The following is a 17,050-nucleotide window of genomic DNA, read 5'->3' as shown; positions in this document are numbered from 1 at the left end:
AACTGCCCATTACCAAAAATGTGTCCGCTGTCCTCTTTTGTACTATTATGTAAAAATGAGGACATTTTGGATAATAACCGCCCCCACAATAAGTTTTTCTGTTCATGACTTAGAAGCTGGGCTGGTTGAAGATCCAAAGCCACTTTCAACCACTGTCTGAAACACAATTATGCAGAAGCGATATCATCCGGAAACACCCACCATGTTTTTGATACCCTGCTGTCATGTCAAAGCCAATAGGTAAGCAGAGCTGCATTGATTCTTGCAAAAAAATGTGCCTTAGCTAACAGTGTTAGCTTCTGTTGAGGATAACATACAGTACATAATCGCTGGGTAAAGTTGTCAACATGGCGGCGGAGGGGGCGAGTCGGGGGGCGAGGGGGGTATTTGTGTTTATGATGTGGTCATATGCCACATACACAAAGTGCAGTGTACGTTTTTATAAGACAGTCTTTCTACACTTCACTAACATTACCCGGTAATCTTTTTTTGGGGTGAGGGGGGAATCTAAAATAAATTCGGTCTTTTTCATTTGACATATTTAAGGATTAATGTTTCAATGGCAAAACTCAAACTTTCCACAGCAAATTTTCTACATTGAAGCTATCAATAGTTTTTTTTAACATGGTCCATGATGTACAGTTATTTTTTTGAGTGCCTTCATTGAGTACTTTTGTGTTAGGAATCAGGTGCCCTCCTGTATTTTATTATCAGCTATTAGTTTTTGTCGAATGCACCACACGTTGTGTAAGGGAGGCACGATGACTGAAAGCTGTTTCAGTCTTGTCAATTCTTTCCCAAAGCTGCAACCTGGTGGCAGTTAGCTGCAACTGCTAAGTAGAAGTAAACATGGATTATGTGTAGTTGCGGTTTATGTTATCCGAAGAAGAGTTAGATGAGTGATTCAGTGCACACAAGGCATTACTTAACGTAATGCGTTAATGCGTGAATGAAATCTGTTGTAAATTGTGTGAAAATGCATCATTGATAAAGTGGATTAAAAATAAAAATCAATGCTAAAAACGGCAGCTATAAAGGCTCTGCGGTGTCACCTGTGTGCCATGCAGGGAGACCATGTCAGGGTGATCCGGGGTGGGCCGCCGCACCGGCGCCTGCCTCCTCTTGCGGGCCCTCCGGCTCGAAAAGCTTGCCTGCGAGCCCAAAGCCGAGCTGAATCCATCCATGGGCACGTGCTTGTACAGCAGACAGCTAGAAGGCACAAAGGGAGCTTGAACAGAAAGCAAAAAATGTTGGGTGCCTCTTACGAATGGAAACAAAGAAAATACAGAATCACTTTTTATTCCTTAGTTCTGTGGGCGCATATGTGCAGGGCTCTGTGATCTCTTTGTGCAGCAGCGGCGCTTCGTAGTAATCCTGAGGCAGCAGGACCAAATAGTCCTGAGGAGCAAGATGCATTTTGTCATTGGAGCAAAATGACAGGCCAGAAAATGTTGCAACACGTTCCCGAAGGACACGTTGGCCTCTTACAACCGACAGATGCGTCTAGTTATTCAAAGAAGAGGGAATTTTTCGCAGTGAACATATGCAAGGGAAATATTTAAAATATTTTTGATAATAAAATAGTCATGCATTTATATTTTTATTTCTATTATTTACATCATCATCATTACTATTACAAGTCATAGTTGTAGTAGTAGAAGTGTTACATTGTTATTATTATAGATATTATTTCTATCATTACACTGGTCAACAAGTCATTTTAATCAGAGATGGAGTTATGTGTCACTAAACATATTTTTGAAACCAATTTTAAACATGTGTCTTGGGGATCTTGAAAAACATGCGTAATACGGACTTTCCCATGCAATGTAATTTATATCTATGACTTTCCATTAAAAAAAAAAAAATCACAACGGTTGACTAACCTAACCCTTCAATCACAAAGGTGAATCAATATATATATATATATAAAAACCTATTATTATGTTGTTATTATTATTATTATTATGAAAAACTGATTGATCGAACAAACCAGGGCAGATTTGGAATCAGCTCAAGGAATTCCTCTAGAAAAGTTGACCAGCAGCTGATCAAAACATTGAGTCAAAATTTGTTGACTAGTGTTGTTATCATTATTATTATTATTATTATTAGTCGTAATAGTAGTAGAATTTAAATTTTAATGTGCTAACAATTATTTCCTAAATATTAACTTATTTAGTTGATTAACTTATATTTTCTTTACAATTAATAAATAATAAATATGGAATATTTTATGCTTTTTTTTTTTTTTACAATTTTACTTAAAAAATAAATGAATTGACCACTAACTTGAAATAAATCAAAAACAATGTGAAATATAGAGGTCACATAAAACTGGTTCTTTGATGGAGAGTTTTACAATATATAAATGAACCAGTTATTTTAACGGCATTGATTCAAAATGCAACAAATATTACAGGACGAATAATAATTATATTGATGATGATCAGGAAAATGCTCAGTGGGCTGGAATAAAGAACGGAAGGCTCAGTGTAGGTGTAATCACAAGGTTTGGGGGTTTATGGCGCCACACATATTCCTTTGGTCAATTTTTCTTCTCTTTTGGGCAACTCACGAGAAAAACCCCGGGTGCCTCGATGCGGATGATCCAGTTGCCGGGTGTCAACGCAAATGGCTCAGCAAAGCCGTCGCCAGGCACAGTGAGGAACGACGGTTGAGGACTCGCAGGGAAAACCACTTCCTTACTCTGCTCTGCTGCAGGCGCACAAACGTGACATTTGATGAGACACTTGTACAAATATCAGTGTCGTTCCATCAGTGATTCTCAACTAGAGGGTCGGGACCTAAAATTGGGTTCGTACCAACACTGCATGCCACATGAATTGCAATTTGGTGGGTTTTTGTGCAAGATTAGAGCAATTTTGCTCTTTCATTTGACTTGATTTTAATTTTACATTTTTGTTCATCCCGAAAAAATTCCTTGGTTAAGTAATAATGTGTGTTGTACATGTCTGTCTTTACAAACATGACATTTTATTAAACTCTGCAAGATTCAATTTTATTTTTCTTTGCTCTGAAGTGGCACACTTATTTAACAAATAAAATCGAAAAAGAACACATCTCTTCAGATCAGAATTGGGCTTTTTCCAAATATGGATGAAAATCTGATACGCATCGGGTATCTGCCAATACGCATGTGTCGTAACCCCGTCAATGCTGCTATATATCTGAACCACGGCTTAAGCACTGACATTTAAATCTGGACCACATTAAGGTATCAGGATTGGCCTTATTTCAAGGTATTGAGTTCAAGAAAGATGCCGATACCAGTCACCGATACCTATAGCAAAAATAAATAAATAAAAATAATTTTAAAAAAAACATCGAATAAGTCTTTCTTGCCAAGAGTTGGTGCTACACAGCGCCTGCTTGACAGCAGTGATTTGAATCTTCAAGTTTTTTTGTCCACAATTACATGTCAATTTATTAATTGCAATTTTATGTATTGTATTAGTAGGATTGGGACTTAGTATCGGTATCGGTGATTCAAGAGTAAATACTCATACAGGTATTGGTCTGCAAAAAAAAAAAAAAAAAGTGAAATTGAATATCCTTAGTCTAAACAGAAGTGTGCGTCCATCATTAAAAATAAAAAAAAAAACGCAGATGGCGGCGAGTGGAGCAATGTTGAGGTTGCACAAAATAACAATCTGGATCGAGATACAATTTTAAGTAGACCTTACATGTACAGTACTTCAAAAATTTTATTTAGACGCAGCCCTTTGACGAAATAACATTTTGTGAATTCAACACAATATTTTTTTCATGCATATGCTATGTGACTTTTAATACTTGTATTATTTATGTACTATTGTTTACTTCTGTGTTGTTGCTGTTGACTCTTATCTACATGTAATTTGGTCCTCTTTGCATGTTGGTTGTTTCATGTTTTGCGTCAATGTAAACACTGCCACACTAGATACACGTTCCTCTAAGTATGGAAAATAGACATAAAAAAAAGGACTTTGGCCTTAAATCGTAATTAGGCACTTAAAACCGCAATGTAAATAAAATGTGGGTCCCAAGTGAAACCAACTGAGAACCTCTGATTTGGTCAGTGCGTGGATGACTTCAGATACTTGAATGGAACAAGCTTCACTCTCCAGAGGCTGACTTACCTGCATGGCCTCTGTTATTAGCCGCCTTGACGCTACCACTCACGCTGGCGAGGCTCGGGTTAGTGAACCGCAGCACCACGCGGAATAAGTTGCGCCTGGCATCTTTCCACTCAACATGCACTATAACTCTGACTTCACTCTGCAGGGGGAGGAGGACAGGGACAAGCGACTGACCGGATGAAACATTGGATGCACATCGGAGTGGGTTTAGGAGGCAAAGCGGTTGCGCAATCACAAGAGGCTTCATCAACACACTGCAAGCCGGGAGAGGAAAAAAAAAAAGGCACCCAAGTGCCGCCCTCTACTTACAGTCACAGCACGGCGGCGAGCCGGCTTCGTCCGCCACTGTGAGCCTTGCTCTTAATCGTGCGGCCCTTCCCTTATTTCGCGGGGTGGCGTAGCGCATTACAATATGGAAAGTGGCAGGAAAGCCAAGGGGAAGGGTAAGGATCACCTCTGGCTGCAAAGAAACAGCTCAAGAAATTGCTGCAGAAGAGGCGATCAGAAGCTTAAAAAAAAACTTGGTTGGTGGTTTATTACACTACAGAACTCACAAAGTGATATTTTGCTTTTGGGTGGAAATTCCGGATGAGCCTAAAATGCGCTCCGTATCCCCTTACAGGTAAACTTCATTCGACTTTCTTCAAACATTTTCATGTCCAACTGTTCAAAGTTACAGGTACTTCTTGCACAAGGTGAACGGTAACCATATGTTTGGTTCAAGGGCGTCCACTTCTCTGCCTTTCAGTGACTCTTCCAGTCGCTCAGATCTGTTCATAACACTGTGTGACACTCTAAGCTCAGTGGCACTTAATTTCCTCTACGCGAGCTGGTGCTCATCAATTGTTAAGTGTCGTCTTGGTTTCAAAATGTCACCGGCATGCTGAAGAGGTCCGTTTAAAATACAGACTCGAAATGAACCAGGAAATCAATTTCGCAGTCCAGCTCCTTGTTAAAGAAGAGGAAATTGTGCAAATAGTACCATTGAAAAGTTGAAAGAAGGTCATATTAATTTAAACTGTAAAATTTTGAGTGATTAGGTACATCCTGAAATTTCACCCAAAGTACTGAGAATTTGTTTGTGAAGGTTTAGGAAGAAGTAGCTGACAGAAAGCATTTCATCTGAAAAGTAGGAGTGGAAGAGGAGGCAAGGCAATTTTTTACGGAGAAGGCATTCAATTATACTCAAGTACATTGAATGATAACACAACATGACATATTTTCACAAACTTTCAGATGTTATATATTGCATCAATTAAAGCACAGGTGTCAAAGTCAAGGCCCGGGGGCCAGATCTGGCCCGCCACATCATTTAATGTGGCCCGCGAAAGCAAATCAAGCATGTCAAGTTCCATGATGCTTGCTAACGTCTGCACCAAAATTTCAAATTGTCATACGTAATCCACAATAGCAGTCATTATTCTTGACTTCTGATTTTAAAATGAGTTATCCATCAATTTGTTGTCTGCTGTGTATGTAATATGTGGAGGCGATTAAACATTTACAGTACATGGTTCCCCAAAATTCATAACGGCCCTCCAGGGGAAACCGGAACTACAATGTGGCCCGCGACAAAAATGAGTTAGACAACCCTGAATTAAAGTATTGCTTTGTGGCGTCTTTCTGTCAAGGCCCTAAGTTGAAGTGAGTTGATTTAGACAAAAATAGTGCTTTGCCACCATCTTGTTGCAACTATTGACAATTATAAAGCCTCTTCGAGGGAGTGTCAATGACTTATGGGTTTTCACTATTTGTGGCAGGGCTTGTCTTTGAAAACGCTCTCCTGTGTTTGTTCACGATCGATATTGTTCAATTGTAACAATAGAATCATTTACCGGATTAATATTTTAGACTATCGTTTGTCAGAAGGTGTTTCAAATGCATGCTCACCTGCGCGGGGGACAGCTCAGCGTAACCTCTCCAGCTGAACTCGGGGAACTCTCGGGGGTCGTAACCGAAACGCACAGGCCTGCCGTTTGGTGTGGTGCCATCCTCCACCTCAAACTTGAACTGATGCAAGGTGGGGAAATAATAGCTCGGGGCTGGCCTGAGAAGGAACACCATTGCCTGAAGTAAACCTCGTGTGCAATTTTCACCATTGCAATGTTTGGAAAAGTCCTACCGTGTGCATTTCAGGCCGCCTATGTTACTACGACAACGGCATTGGCCGGAGGTCGCGTCACAAGCAGCGCTGATGGCGCCGCCAACGTCGCATTGACAACCTGCGAGGGATTCCACATTTTTAGAAGCATTTTTTTTTTTTCCATGAAGAAAATTGAGTATGAAGCCGCGGACTCACCTTGGCAGCCCAAATAATTATTTTTCTGCAACAGGAAGTAGCCGCGGTCGCAGACATCGCACGTACGCCCGCCTACGCGAGGCTTGCAGTGGCACTGCCCATTTCTCTGCACGAATGGCAAACAAAAGGCAAGGCCATTTTCATGGTACGGTATGTTTTCGACGGAAGGCAATTGCGCAAGATAAAATTCAAAAGCGAAAGACAAGTCCGACACTGAAATTCAAACACACATAAAATTGACATTGGAATGAATGAATGTTGTGACTCAAATGTCAACCACCTGCTGACACTCTCCAACACCGCTCAGCGTCCCTTTGACATCACACCTGCACACTGGAATGAAACAGAAAAAAAAAAGATGGAAGAAAGAGAGGAAGGTTATGAGCTGAATAGACTCTGATTGCAGGACATAGTCACTTTCATGGGTGAGGAGCAAGAGCACAAAAGCTCCCTGGGGGCTTGAAAGTCAACCGAGTGAAATCAAAACATCCCCATAAATGTCCAGCCGCAAGCAATCGGAGGCATTCTTCAGATATTAAAAACTTTGTTTTTTTCCCCACCATCTCGTCGTTGAGGTCACATTCTTGCTACAGAGCGGATCCGTAATCGGGGAAAGGTATCCGAGCACAGCATCAGGCCCAGACCTTTTGTTTTTCAGATGAAATAGACACATTTGACCACGACAACACCCTGCCCCCGGGTTACAATGTATTTCCAAAAGTCTCATTTGCCTTATTTGGTGATTGAAATCCAAAAGATGTATTAATTTATTTATTTATTTATTTATTTATCCATCAATCTATTTATTTATTTTATTTCATTGGAGGCAGTGCACATTAATCAACACAAGAATAAACAGTGTAAATGCGCCGGACTTAGCACAAAAGCTAAGCATAAATTTGAGCTCTTCTAATTAATTGCAAAGCACCTTTTCGTGCAGGTAAGATTTTCCTGTCTCTTGCTGTGCTGTAACTCTTAAGCCAGTCAATGGTGTTTCTTCTCTTCAAATCGCATGAGAAACGGCAGGGAATTGGAAGTAGTACTGACTTTTTAGGTGTCTCATATCGCATTTCATAACACTGCACTGACTACGCCGATTCCCCAAGACCAATTTAAGCAGAAGTTTCAAAGGCTGAATGCAATCATTCGGAACGTGTAAAAATGAGTGAACCTCCCTTCGCCATTGTTGACAGCGGATCACAAAAAGTATAAGTTAGGTTAGTTTATAAATAACAAAATACAGTAAACATAAACATGAAATATACATGGAGTACAGTATGTGACTTGCTGTTGTTTTGCTGACTTTCGCTGCCTCTCGCGGACCTTTACGGCATTTTCGCAATAATAAAAATTATGAATACTTTTGAAAAATCCGCGATGCACTGAAACTGCGATAAGTGAACTGTGAAGTAGCGAGGAATCACTGTATTTGTTTATAAAGTGACAACACGTTTCGAGTCCGATGTTACGCAAGGTGTTTGTACCGTATTTTCACCACCATAAGACGCACATAAAAGTCTTAGATTTTCTCTGGTCTCTATTTTATCTCTTCGCCTTTTAATACTGCGCGTTGTATGCCTGTGAAAATACGGTAATGCGAATAGGCGACTGTTCCAGAGCTTCAAACGCATGGTACGTGCCGCCACACACGCAGGGAACCATCAAATAATGTATAAGATTTACTATCATTCTTGATCCTCGGGATACTTTGACAAAAGCGTGTCACGGGAATGTTTTAAAGAGATCTGAAAATGGTTTTAAATGGTGACCAAGTTGCATCGTGTCTGCTTTGAAGTTACCTTCACAGCCATATGTGTTGTCAGCTGACAGGTTCCAGTGAAGAGGCTTACACCTGTCACATGAAGCTCCCTCCGTGTTGGCTCGGCAGCGGCAGGAACCCTGAAACAAAAGCGGAGGCAACTGTTGACCACAGAGTACGTTTTTTTTTCTTTTCTTTCGCTGTCATGATTGCCTGCACTACTATTTACTCCCTGAGAGGAATTATTTTCTTTCTTACACACAAGAACACACACAAAAGGTGAACTCAAACTTGGCAAAGCGTTGCTTCTCGTTCTTGTTTTGCTTCCTTTTCTAAAGGGCAGGAAGCCTCTTTTCCTTCAATTTAATTACGCTAACATTACAAGGAGGAAAAAGGGCATTTCCTCGTTCAATCAACTGGGTGGATGCACTTTTAGCAACACAGCTGCGTTCAAAAAAAAATACCCCAGTTTTCAAAGAGCTGGATTGAAAATAGAAAGTCTTGATACTTGTCATGTCATGTCTTTGTTTATCGTAGTTGCTTGTTATTGCAGTACTAGTGTAGCCTCTACTAGTGGAGACAAATTCCTTGTGTGTTCCACATACTTGGCCACGAATGATGATTCTGATTCTGAAAATAGCTAGACAGCTAATTCAACCATGTCAATACTGAGCATCAATGACTCATTCTAATTCTACGCCCTAAACAAGTGACAGGGCATTCACTGATATCATTTTTGGAATTGTTCCTCAACAGGGTTCATGAAGTGGTTGAGGGCTCTCTGACATTAAATTAAAAAAAAATAAAAATAAATCTGGTCACTCAACATTCTCCTTTTTATTAACTCATTCAATCCCAGCCATTTTCACTGGAGCAACCCCCTCAATCCCAGCGGATTTTGACTGATCTTGCAAGGCCCATAGAATATTTGGTTCTAATGCTATATAAACATGGAGCCTACCAAAAAAAAAAAAAAATTGGACTCTCTTCTTTCAGCAGAAAAAAAAATAGTTTCTATCTTTTTCCATTCTTCAGCAATCGGCATTACAAAATGGCTAAGGTTCATGAAAATGGCGATTCCTGGGCAAAAAACGGAGAAGCATGCATTTCAAGCACGTGAGGCACCACTGCCACCTACTGGTCGCTTTTTTACATGATTTACAATGCAAACGGCTTATTCTCATTCACAGATTGCATCAGATCCTCCTCCTCTCTATGACGCAAAACAAAAGAGACGTACAAGTACGTCCTTGGTTGGCGGGGCCTAATTTTAAAAAGACGTACAAGTACGTCTTGTGGAATGAAAGAGTTAACAATCTTCGTACCGTTTGAGGTTCCCTGCTCTCTGTCCCATGTGGATTGCACTGACTGATGGAGGCTGGAATACAAAGTGAGAAATAAATAAAGACCGCCCTCCCCCCCAAAAAAAACACATTACAGTTTTTGGGTGTGTGTTACCTGAGCACGAGGGGAACCCGAGTCCAGAAGCGCATTGGTCACACTGCTGGCCCACCACCCCAGGCAGACACAGACACTGACCTGTCAGCGGGTTGCACGGGGTGCCGTACGAGCCTTCCCTGGAACACTGGCAGGCTGGATAAATCAAGCAGGCAAAAGGTCAGATATAGTCACATATACAGTCCAAACGGTTGTCTTTTCTGGGGAAGCTGCATTCCTTAAAAGGAAGATGGGAGATGGCGTGTCACTCAAAGTGTAGTACTGTATATGAAATTCAACAGACGACGAGGGCTGCAGGGGACAGCGTGGGAGACAAATAGGGATGGCCGCTTCACAGAGGAGGCCATAAAAAGATGCATGTGAACAGTCAATCCATCAAGCAGCAACATTTTGCACTGGAAGCTGCAATTCTAAAATAAAGCAGCAAGCTACAATGAACGGGATCTTTGGACATCTTTTTTTTAATTGATATTTTCAGAAAAAGGTTTTCGGAGATCCCTAAAATATAAACATTCTTACCAACATTTTTTGGGACATGTTGTGCATACCAACCCAAATGGCAATTAATTTGTGAGAAGATAAGTGGAAGATGATGTATCCCGCATTCACATGTAAAAGTAAAGAAGTAAAGAAACGGTTCTTATTAAGCCTTTCATGCACCCTGTAACCTGATAACATGATAAGATGTCCGCTGGACCGTTGTCCCTGAAAGGGTTAAAGTACTCAATGATAATAAGATTGAACAAGGTGTCGGCGCGAGTCTTGTTGGATCTCAGTGCAGCGTTTGATATAGATGATCATAATACACTGTTGAACAGGTTGGAAACTTGGGTGGGGTTCAATTCAATCGTCATCAAATGGTTCAGGTCCCACTTGGAGGAAAGAAGTCGTTTTGCGATCGTTGGAAGTTTTTCGTAATTTTAGGAAGCTACTTTGGTCTTCTCTGTTTTGCTTCTTAACGTCCTCAGCTGTTGAGTTTGTAAATGTTTTTTGTTGTTTTGTCTTTGCTTGTCCAAAGCACATTGAGTTGCCTTGGGTATGGAATGCGCAATATAAATAAAGCTGGCTTGCCTTGCCTTAAGCTTGAACTTTAATTTGCCTCTTGCCGTCTCTGCTCAGGATAAAGCTGATAAAAAGTTGAATGTGAATTTCCTCATTGAAAAAAGGCTCATAGTGTTCGAACCAAAAAAATGAAAGAAAGTATGCATTTGTTTCTGACACAACTCACCGGCACATTCCGGGTACCCGTAGTAGCCGGGTGCACATTGCTCACAGCCCTGGCCTCCATAGTTGGGGAGGCAAATACACTGACCGCTCGGACTGCAGACACTCTCGGCCACACCTGCCCCATCGCAAAGGCACGCTGGAGATTGGGGAAGAAATAAAGTGGACACTCAAGTTAGTTCATTCAGCCCGTTTGTAACCTGAAATGTTCATAAATCAAGGTAACGTTTCCCATTGAAATGAATGAAAAAGCAATCAATCCTTTCCAGTCACAAATCTAAGCTAAACGTACCTATTCTTTTTGTTGGTTTGTGGTTAGAAATAAATATGAAGCAGTATAGAAATGAGCGCTAACACACTATTACACAGGGGAAAATCATTTGAAAAACATGACAAAAACAAGGTATTTAATGCTCATTAACTTTAACTTTGGAGGGAAAAGAGTTGATTTTAGTAAATCGATCCAGGGTAACTTGTCTTTTTCTGACCCAATGAATTGTCATTGAAAAGACTAATTCACTTCACTGACACTTGCAGTGACTACTAGACATAGAAAGCCAACAATAGAAAGCCCAACCAAAAGATATTTTAAAGCATTTATAAATTCATCATCAAAAACACTGATAAGATAGTGCTACATGACTCATGTGTCACACCGTGGCAGTTGGGGAAGGAGTGGTAGCCTGGTCGGCAACGGTCACATTGCTGGCCCACCACATTGGGACGACACAGGCAACGTCCAGAAGCGTCACACACCTCGCGCTCTGTCCCTCTGTAGTCACAGTCACACCCTGCACACACACACACACACACACACACACACACACACACACACACACACACACACACACACACACACACACACACACACACACACACACACACAAATATATATACACACGCGGTAAAATAACTGCGGTGACTCACAAGAGACAATTGACCTTTAACTCAGGTTCTTCTGGGGAATTACGTCATCCGTTGCTCATTGTTCACTTTGCATTGGAGCAAGGCTACGACACTTTGGGATTCGTCATTATAATCCGTTTTTATTTTGTTTGGATTTTTAAATTCTGTTTGTTTTTATTTATTTGTATTTTTTCAAAAATGCTTTGTCGTACTTTAGTTTTTATTAGTTTCATTTTTATTACTGTATTTTAAAGCGATATTAAATATTTGTCAAGTGCAAGACAGCAATAAAAAAAAAAAAAAAGGTAAAAGACCACTAAGTGTAAGACTGTTTGACCTTCCTTCTTCTGTTCAGATGTGCCGCAATGGTGGAATAAATATATTTAAAATGAACCCCGAAAGCTAATGTCATGTATCAATTGTCGAAGGACATTTTCGCGATAATTATAGCTTTAGTTCGTTATTAAGGTACAGTGATGTTGTATTCTCTATTCTGACAATAAATGATGAAGACAAGGTTCAGAGAGGAAAAAAAAATGAGTACAAACAGTAACATGAAATAAGTGATATCATAGAGTGTATATGAGGTAGTTTATATTCATACTCACGCTGACAACTGATTGAGCCAAAATAGCCCACAGGACAGCGAGTAGGCACTAAACAGGAAGGAAGAAAAAAATATATTGATTTATATATTCTTCACTTCGACTCTTTTTACCTATTTTTTTTCCATGTACCATTAAGATGCCTTTGACAAAAGGACAACAAATTGAAATCATTTTGATTGGCGTGTCTGGAAGTAGTCGCAAGACTGCAGCAGGATTCGACAGAAAACACGGAACCAACATCACACAAAATTTGGCAAAACTTTGTGTCAAAAACTGACACTGTTGAAGGGCAAAGAGGAAGCCGTTGGCGTGTGGAAGAAAGGACATGAGATATTCACCGACGAAAGGAACGCATCTCCAACTCATTTGCATGAGGATCACTAAATGTGCTATATTACGAGTTCACCAATACTGGGCTAAACAGATTGCAATATTGCATGCATTCAAAATAATGGTAGCCATAGAGCTTGGTAAATAAATGCTGTTTTTAAAACGTTCTTATTAAAAACAAAATGTTCTTAAATTGCGTTCAGAAGCTGCTGTAAAAAAAAACAAAAAACTACCGTATCTTACAGAAAGCAAAACACTCAAAGGGTAAAGTCAAACCTGGAAGGAAAAAAAAAATCTTCAAGCTTATCTTTCCGCCCTGGCAGATTTTAAGAAGGTGATAAGATGAGGAAACGCTACTCGTGTGAATAATATGGCTCGCTCTGTTTAAAAGCTGCTCAGGCATGCAGACTGTGACACGTGTGGCCGAAACGTTGCCGTGTGCACATTTCATGCATGTCTTTAACATTTGCCTTTGTCATCTCAAGGCGAAAACTGACAGGCAGAAAACAAAAGCTTAACACGGAACAGGAACAGGTTTAGGTTACCGCAGGATGACACGACACAAGACATAGCATACGTTCACTTAATTCCAGTGTGGATTTGCATAAAAATGAACTTACAAATGCACTGAGGATAGTAATTGTATCCCTCTGCACAGCGCTCGCAGTTTTCTCCTGCAAACTGCACTTTGCAGATGCACCTCCCGGAACCCATTTCACAACCTGCCGTGGTCCGCTCGTCGCACTTGCAGGCTGCCGACGCACACGGACACAAATGCACACATCCAAAGACCAAATGAACCAACACAAATAATACAAAAATGGAATATCGGCTTTTGATTCCTCGATGAAATTCTGTTTTGTTGTCCAAAAATAAAAATTCACATTGTTGGTTTTTTGGGGGGGGGGAGGATTGCATTGTGGGCCTGGTCAAATGTCAGCAATTTCCCACCCTTGACTTAAATCCTCCACTTTGTGGAGAGGCTATTCCAATGAGGAGGACCAGACATGAACTGTGAGAGAAATGTAAACAACAGAAGGGCCCACTTGAGAGCAATGCCGTACATTTCTATATATAACTATTTTATGTCACGGGCACTCATATTTCCTTTTTCATGCGTTAAGCGAGCAAGACGGAGAGTCAAGCAAGACAGAATGAGCCACTAATAGTCCAGCTTTAAATCCCCCTACACACGCGCACCTGCTGTGTATCATCAGTAGAGCCTTGCTCCCATTGTTCTTTTATCCAATCAGCTCCCCGCTCGCTCCTCGCACATTGTGCATGCTGGAGCCTATCCCAGTAGGCGGGGGACACCCAGAACTGGTTGCCACCCAACCACAGGGCACACACAGAGGAACAACCATCTGCGCTCACACTCACACTTAGGGACAATTTCGAGTGTTCAGTCAACCTGCCATGCATGTTTTTGGAATGTGGGAGGAAACTGAAGTACCCGGAGAAAACCCACGCAGGCACGGGGACAACATGCAAACTCCACACAGGAAGACCGGAGCCGGGATCGAGCCCACGATCTCTGCACTGTGAGGTCACCTGGACAATCTTAAAACATTACTCTTAAAATATAAAACATATGAACATATTTAGTAATATTTATGCATTAAGGATTAGGTTCAGCCACATGTGGATAATTTTTCTGAAATGTCATAGCTATAAATTACAACACATGATAAAATCTATATTGTGCAAGCTTTTAATGGTTGCACTGAACAAAACAATGAAAATATCTCAAATACCTGATGTGCTGGGGAAAAAGTAAATAAATCAGCATCACAAATCCCATTAGGGACGTAAAAATCCATCTATGGTTCAAATTTACTGTTGACCAATGTACTATATTTTGGGGTAAAATCCCCTCTTGAAATTAGTTTGAGTTACTCCTGTACTCCTGATGTTGGGATGAAAAAAAAAAAATACACGACAGCGAGAAAAACTCACGTATGCACCCAGTGGGAGACTCGGGGGCGACTCCATGAGGTCTGAAGTAGCCTTCAATGCATCGCTCACAGTTCACTCCAGCAGTGTTGTGCTAAAATAAAAAAATATTCACTTGGTGGTAGGTGAAGCCCACCCCGAAGAGGTGGTTCATTGGTTGCAAGAAGAATGATCAACAAACACGGTGATTCACATTAATGTATGTTGGGCTACTCTAAAAACTGAGCATTGTTGTCTCAGCTCCTGATTTGATCTCATTGCGTTTTACAAGTGTAGCTCAATGGGTGCACTAATGCAGTGTGTGTTTTTCTTAATATAGCAGCCAGTGGGGAATTCTGTCGATGAGTGTCGGAAGTAGGATCGCTTGAGGTTAGAGTGTCAATATATCCTTCCCCGACCACACACACACACACACACACACACACACACACACACACACACACACACACACACACACACACACACACACACACACACACACACACACGGGAATCGGTTCAGACTTGATGAGGGCTTCATACCTGGCAGTTGATGCACACGCCTCCTCCGCTGTACCTGCCGGAGATGTCTAAACTTGCTCCTCTGGCTTCCACCTCTGGGTCGTAATAACAGTCGGCGGCATGAGCAAAGCACTGGCAGGCTGAGGAGGAAAGCCCCAACACACATACACACATTAAATGATCAAATGAATCAATGTGCAACAGCAAAACTCATGTAACTGTGCTTAAGCGCCATCAGGAGTGAAGAAGTATGACAACAAACAATAAAATCCAAACTCAGCTGCATATCTTTTTCCTGTTGCATCGGTGATTATGCATACAGAGCAGAACCATCAATTTTCGAGGTGAGTCGCCTCTTTTGTCATTAAAATGTTTAACCCGTGCCCAAACCCACCCACATAAAAAAATATAAAATAACAAATAAATGAATGAGCACCACTGCCACCTACTGTAGTGGGTGTGCAATTATATTTGATTTACAATATTTACATACATACAATCCAAGATTTTGAGTATTCTAGTATAAAAAAAGGGTTAGGGTTAGGGTTAGACACACCTCCCCTGGCATTGCAAAGGCAATGAGGTTACCAGATTAGCTAACAGTTGTCATAATGTCTTCTGTATTGTTGTACTACAGTAATCCACTGCTATTTGTAGAGGGAAAATACGAATAATTGAAGTGCCCAGGAAAAATGTTTATCACTGCCTATATCATTCATACAAACCATAAAAATATCACAAATTATGATCTCACAAAACGAAATAATTTCAAACGAATTTTAAAACATCCACCCATCCATTTTCCAATCCAAGGGTTGCGAGGGGTGCTGGAGCCTATCCCAGTTGTTTTCGGGCAGTAGGCGGGGGACACCCTGAACCAGTTGCCAGCCAATCGCAGGGCACACAGAGATGAACAACGATCCGTGCTCACAGTCACACCTAAGGACAATTTTGAGCGTTCAATCAGCCTGTCATTCATGTTTTTGGAATGTGGGAGGAAACCGGAGTACCCCGAGAAAACCCACGCAGGCACGGGGAGAACGTGCAAACTCCACAAAGGAAGGCCGGAGCTGGAATCGAACCCGGTACCTCTGCACTGTGAGCTAACCACTGGCCCACCGGGCCGCTCTTAAAACATTCATTCATTCATTTTCCGAACCGCTTGATCCTCACTAGGGTCGCGGAGGGCGCTAGAGCCCATCCCAGCCGTCTTCGGGCAGTAGGCGGGGGACACCCTGAATCGGTTGCCAGCCAATCGCAAGGCACACAGAGACGAACAACCATCCACGCTCACATGCACACCTAGGGACAATTAGAGTGTTCAATCAGCCTACCATGCATGTTTTTGGAATGTGGGAGGAAACCGGAGTACCCGGAGAAAACCCATGCAGGCCCGGGGAGAACATGCAAACTCCACACAGGGAGGCCGGAGCTGGAATCGAACCCAGTACCTCTGCACTGTGAAGTCGACGTGCTCACCACTGGACTACCGGGCCGCCTGCTCTTAAAACATTACTCTTAAAAATTATTGTTTCACAAATAATCAGAGTTTGACTCACCATAACAACCCAGGTTAAATTTGGTTCTGCGCCGACATACAAACATCAAAGTTTCTCAGTCAAGATGTATCACTTGTACATACAGTACTTTCCTATTTAAACATGGTTTTGCTGTCATCTTCGGGTATTACAGAAAGAATACAAATGTGAATAGTAAGTATTTCAGTGAAGAGCTGAGGATAGGTTCCACAAAAAGGTGAATTTGGAAATAATGAATTGCAAATCGGTGGGGATTTGTTGGACTAATATTCTTTCTTCTTTGTAATTTCCAGCAGTCTCGATGACATGTGTCACCACACGGCCTCTCACAGG

At 41.3% G+C, this 17,050-nt stretch overlaps 1 protein-coding gene across 1 annotated transcript in view; it reads right to left on the bottom strand.

Annotated features, from left to right (window-relative positions):
* LOC109521171 (laminin subunit alpha-3-like) overlaps nt 1–17,050 on the bottom strand; it is a 52,621-nt gene that overhangs the window by 32,462 nt on the left and 3,109 nt on the right. The window contains exons 6-22 of the mRNA XM_019878831.1: nt 15,201–15,319; nt 14,683–14,773; nt 13,347–13,478; nt 12,397–12,444; nt 11,539–11,673; nt 10,887–11,021; nt 9,659–9,793; nt 9,526–9,578; nt 8,241–8,340; nt 6,722–6,774; nt 6,442–6,547; nt 6,265–6,364; nt 6,033–6,189; nt 4,143–4,281; nt 2,579–2,718; nt 1,295–1,398; nt 1,053–1,209 (exon numbers count right to left, since the gene is read on the bottom strand). Of these exons, the coding sequence (XP_019734390.1) occupies nt 1,053–1,209; nt 1,295–1,398; nt 2,579–2,718; nt 4,143–4,281; nt 6,033–6,189; nt 6,265–6,364; nt 6,442–6,547; nt 6,722–6,774; nt 8,241–8,340; nt 9,526–9,578; nt 9,659–9,793; nt 10,887–11,021; nt 11,539–11,673; nt 12,397–12,444; nt 13,347–13,440 (1,656 nt within the window). The 5' untranslated portion in view covers nt 13,441–13,478; nt 14,683–14,773; nt 15,201–15,319. The remainder of the gene's footprint in view (nt 1–1,052; nt 1,210–1,294; nt 1,399–2,578; nt 2,719–4,142; nt 4,282–6,032; nt 6,190–6,264; nt 6,365–6,441; nt 6,548–6,721; nt 6,775–8,240; nt 8,341–9,525; nt 9,579–9,658; nt 9,794–10,886; nt 11,022–11,538; nt 11,674–12,396; nt 12,445–13,346; nt 13,479–14,682; nt 14,774–15,200; nt 15,320–17,050) is intronic.

The sequence above is a fragment of the Hippocampus comes genome, unplaced genomic scaffold (assembly GCF_001891065.2).
Source record: "Hippocampus comes isolate QL1 unplaced genomic scaffold, H_comes_QL1_v1.1 scaffold85, whole genome shotgun sequence".
Taxonomy (NCBI): Eukaryota; Metazoa; Chordata; class Actinopteri; order Syngnathiformes; family Syngnathidae; genus Hippocampus; species Hippocampus comes.
The sequence above is the reverse complement of the archived record's forward strand: the minus strand, read 5'-3'. Positions and strand labels throughout refer to the sequence as shown.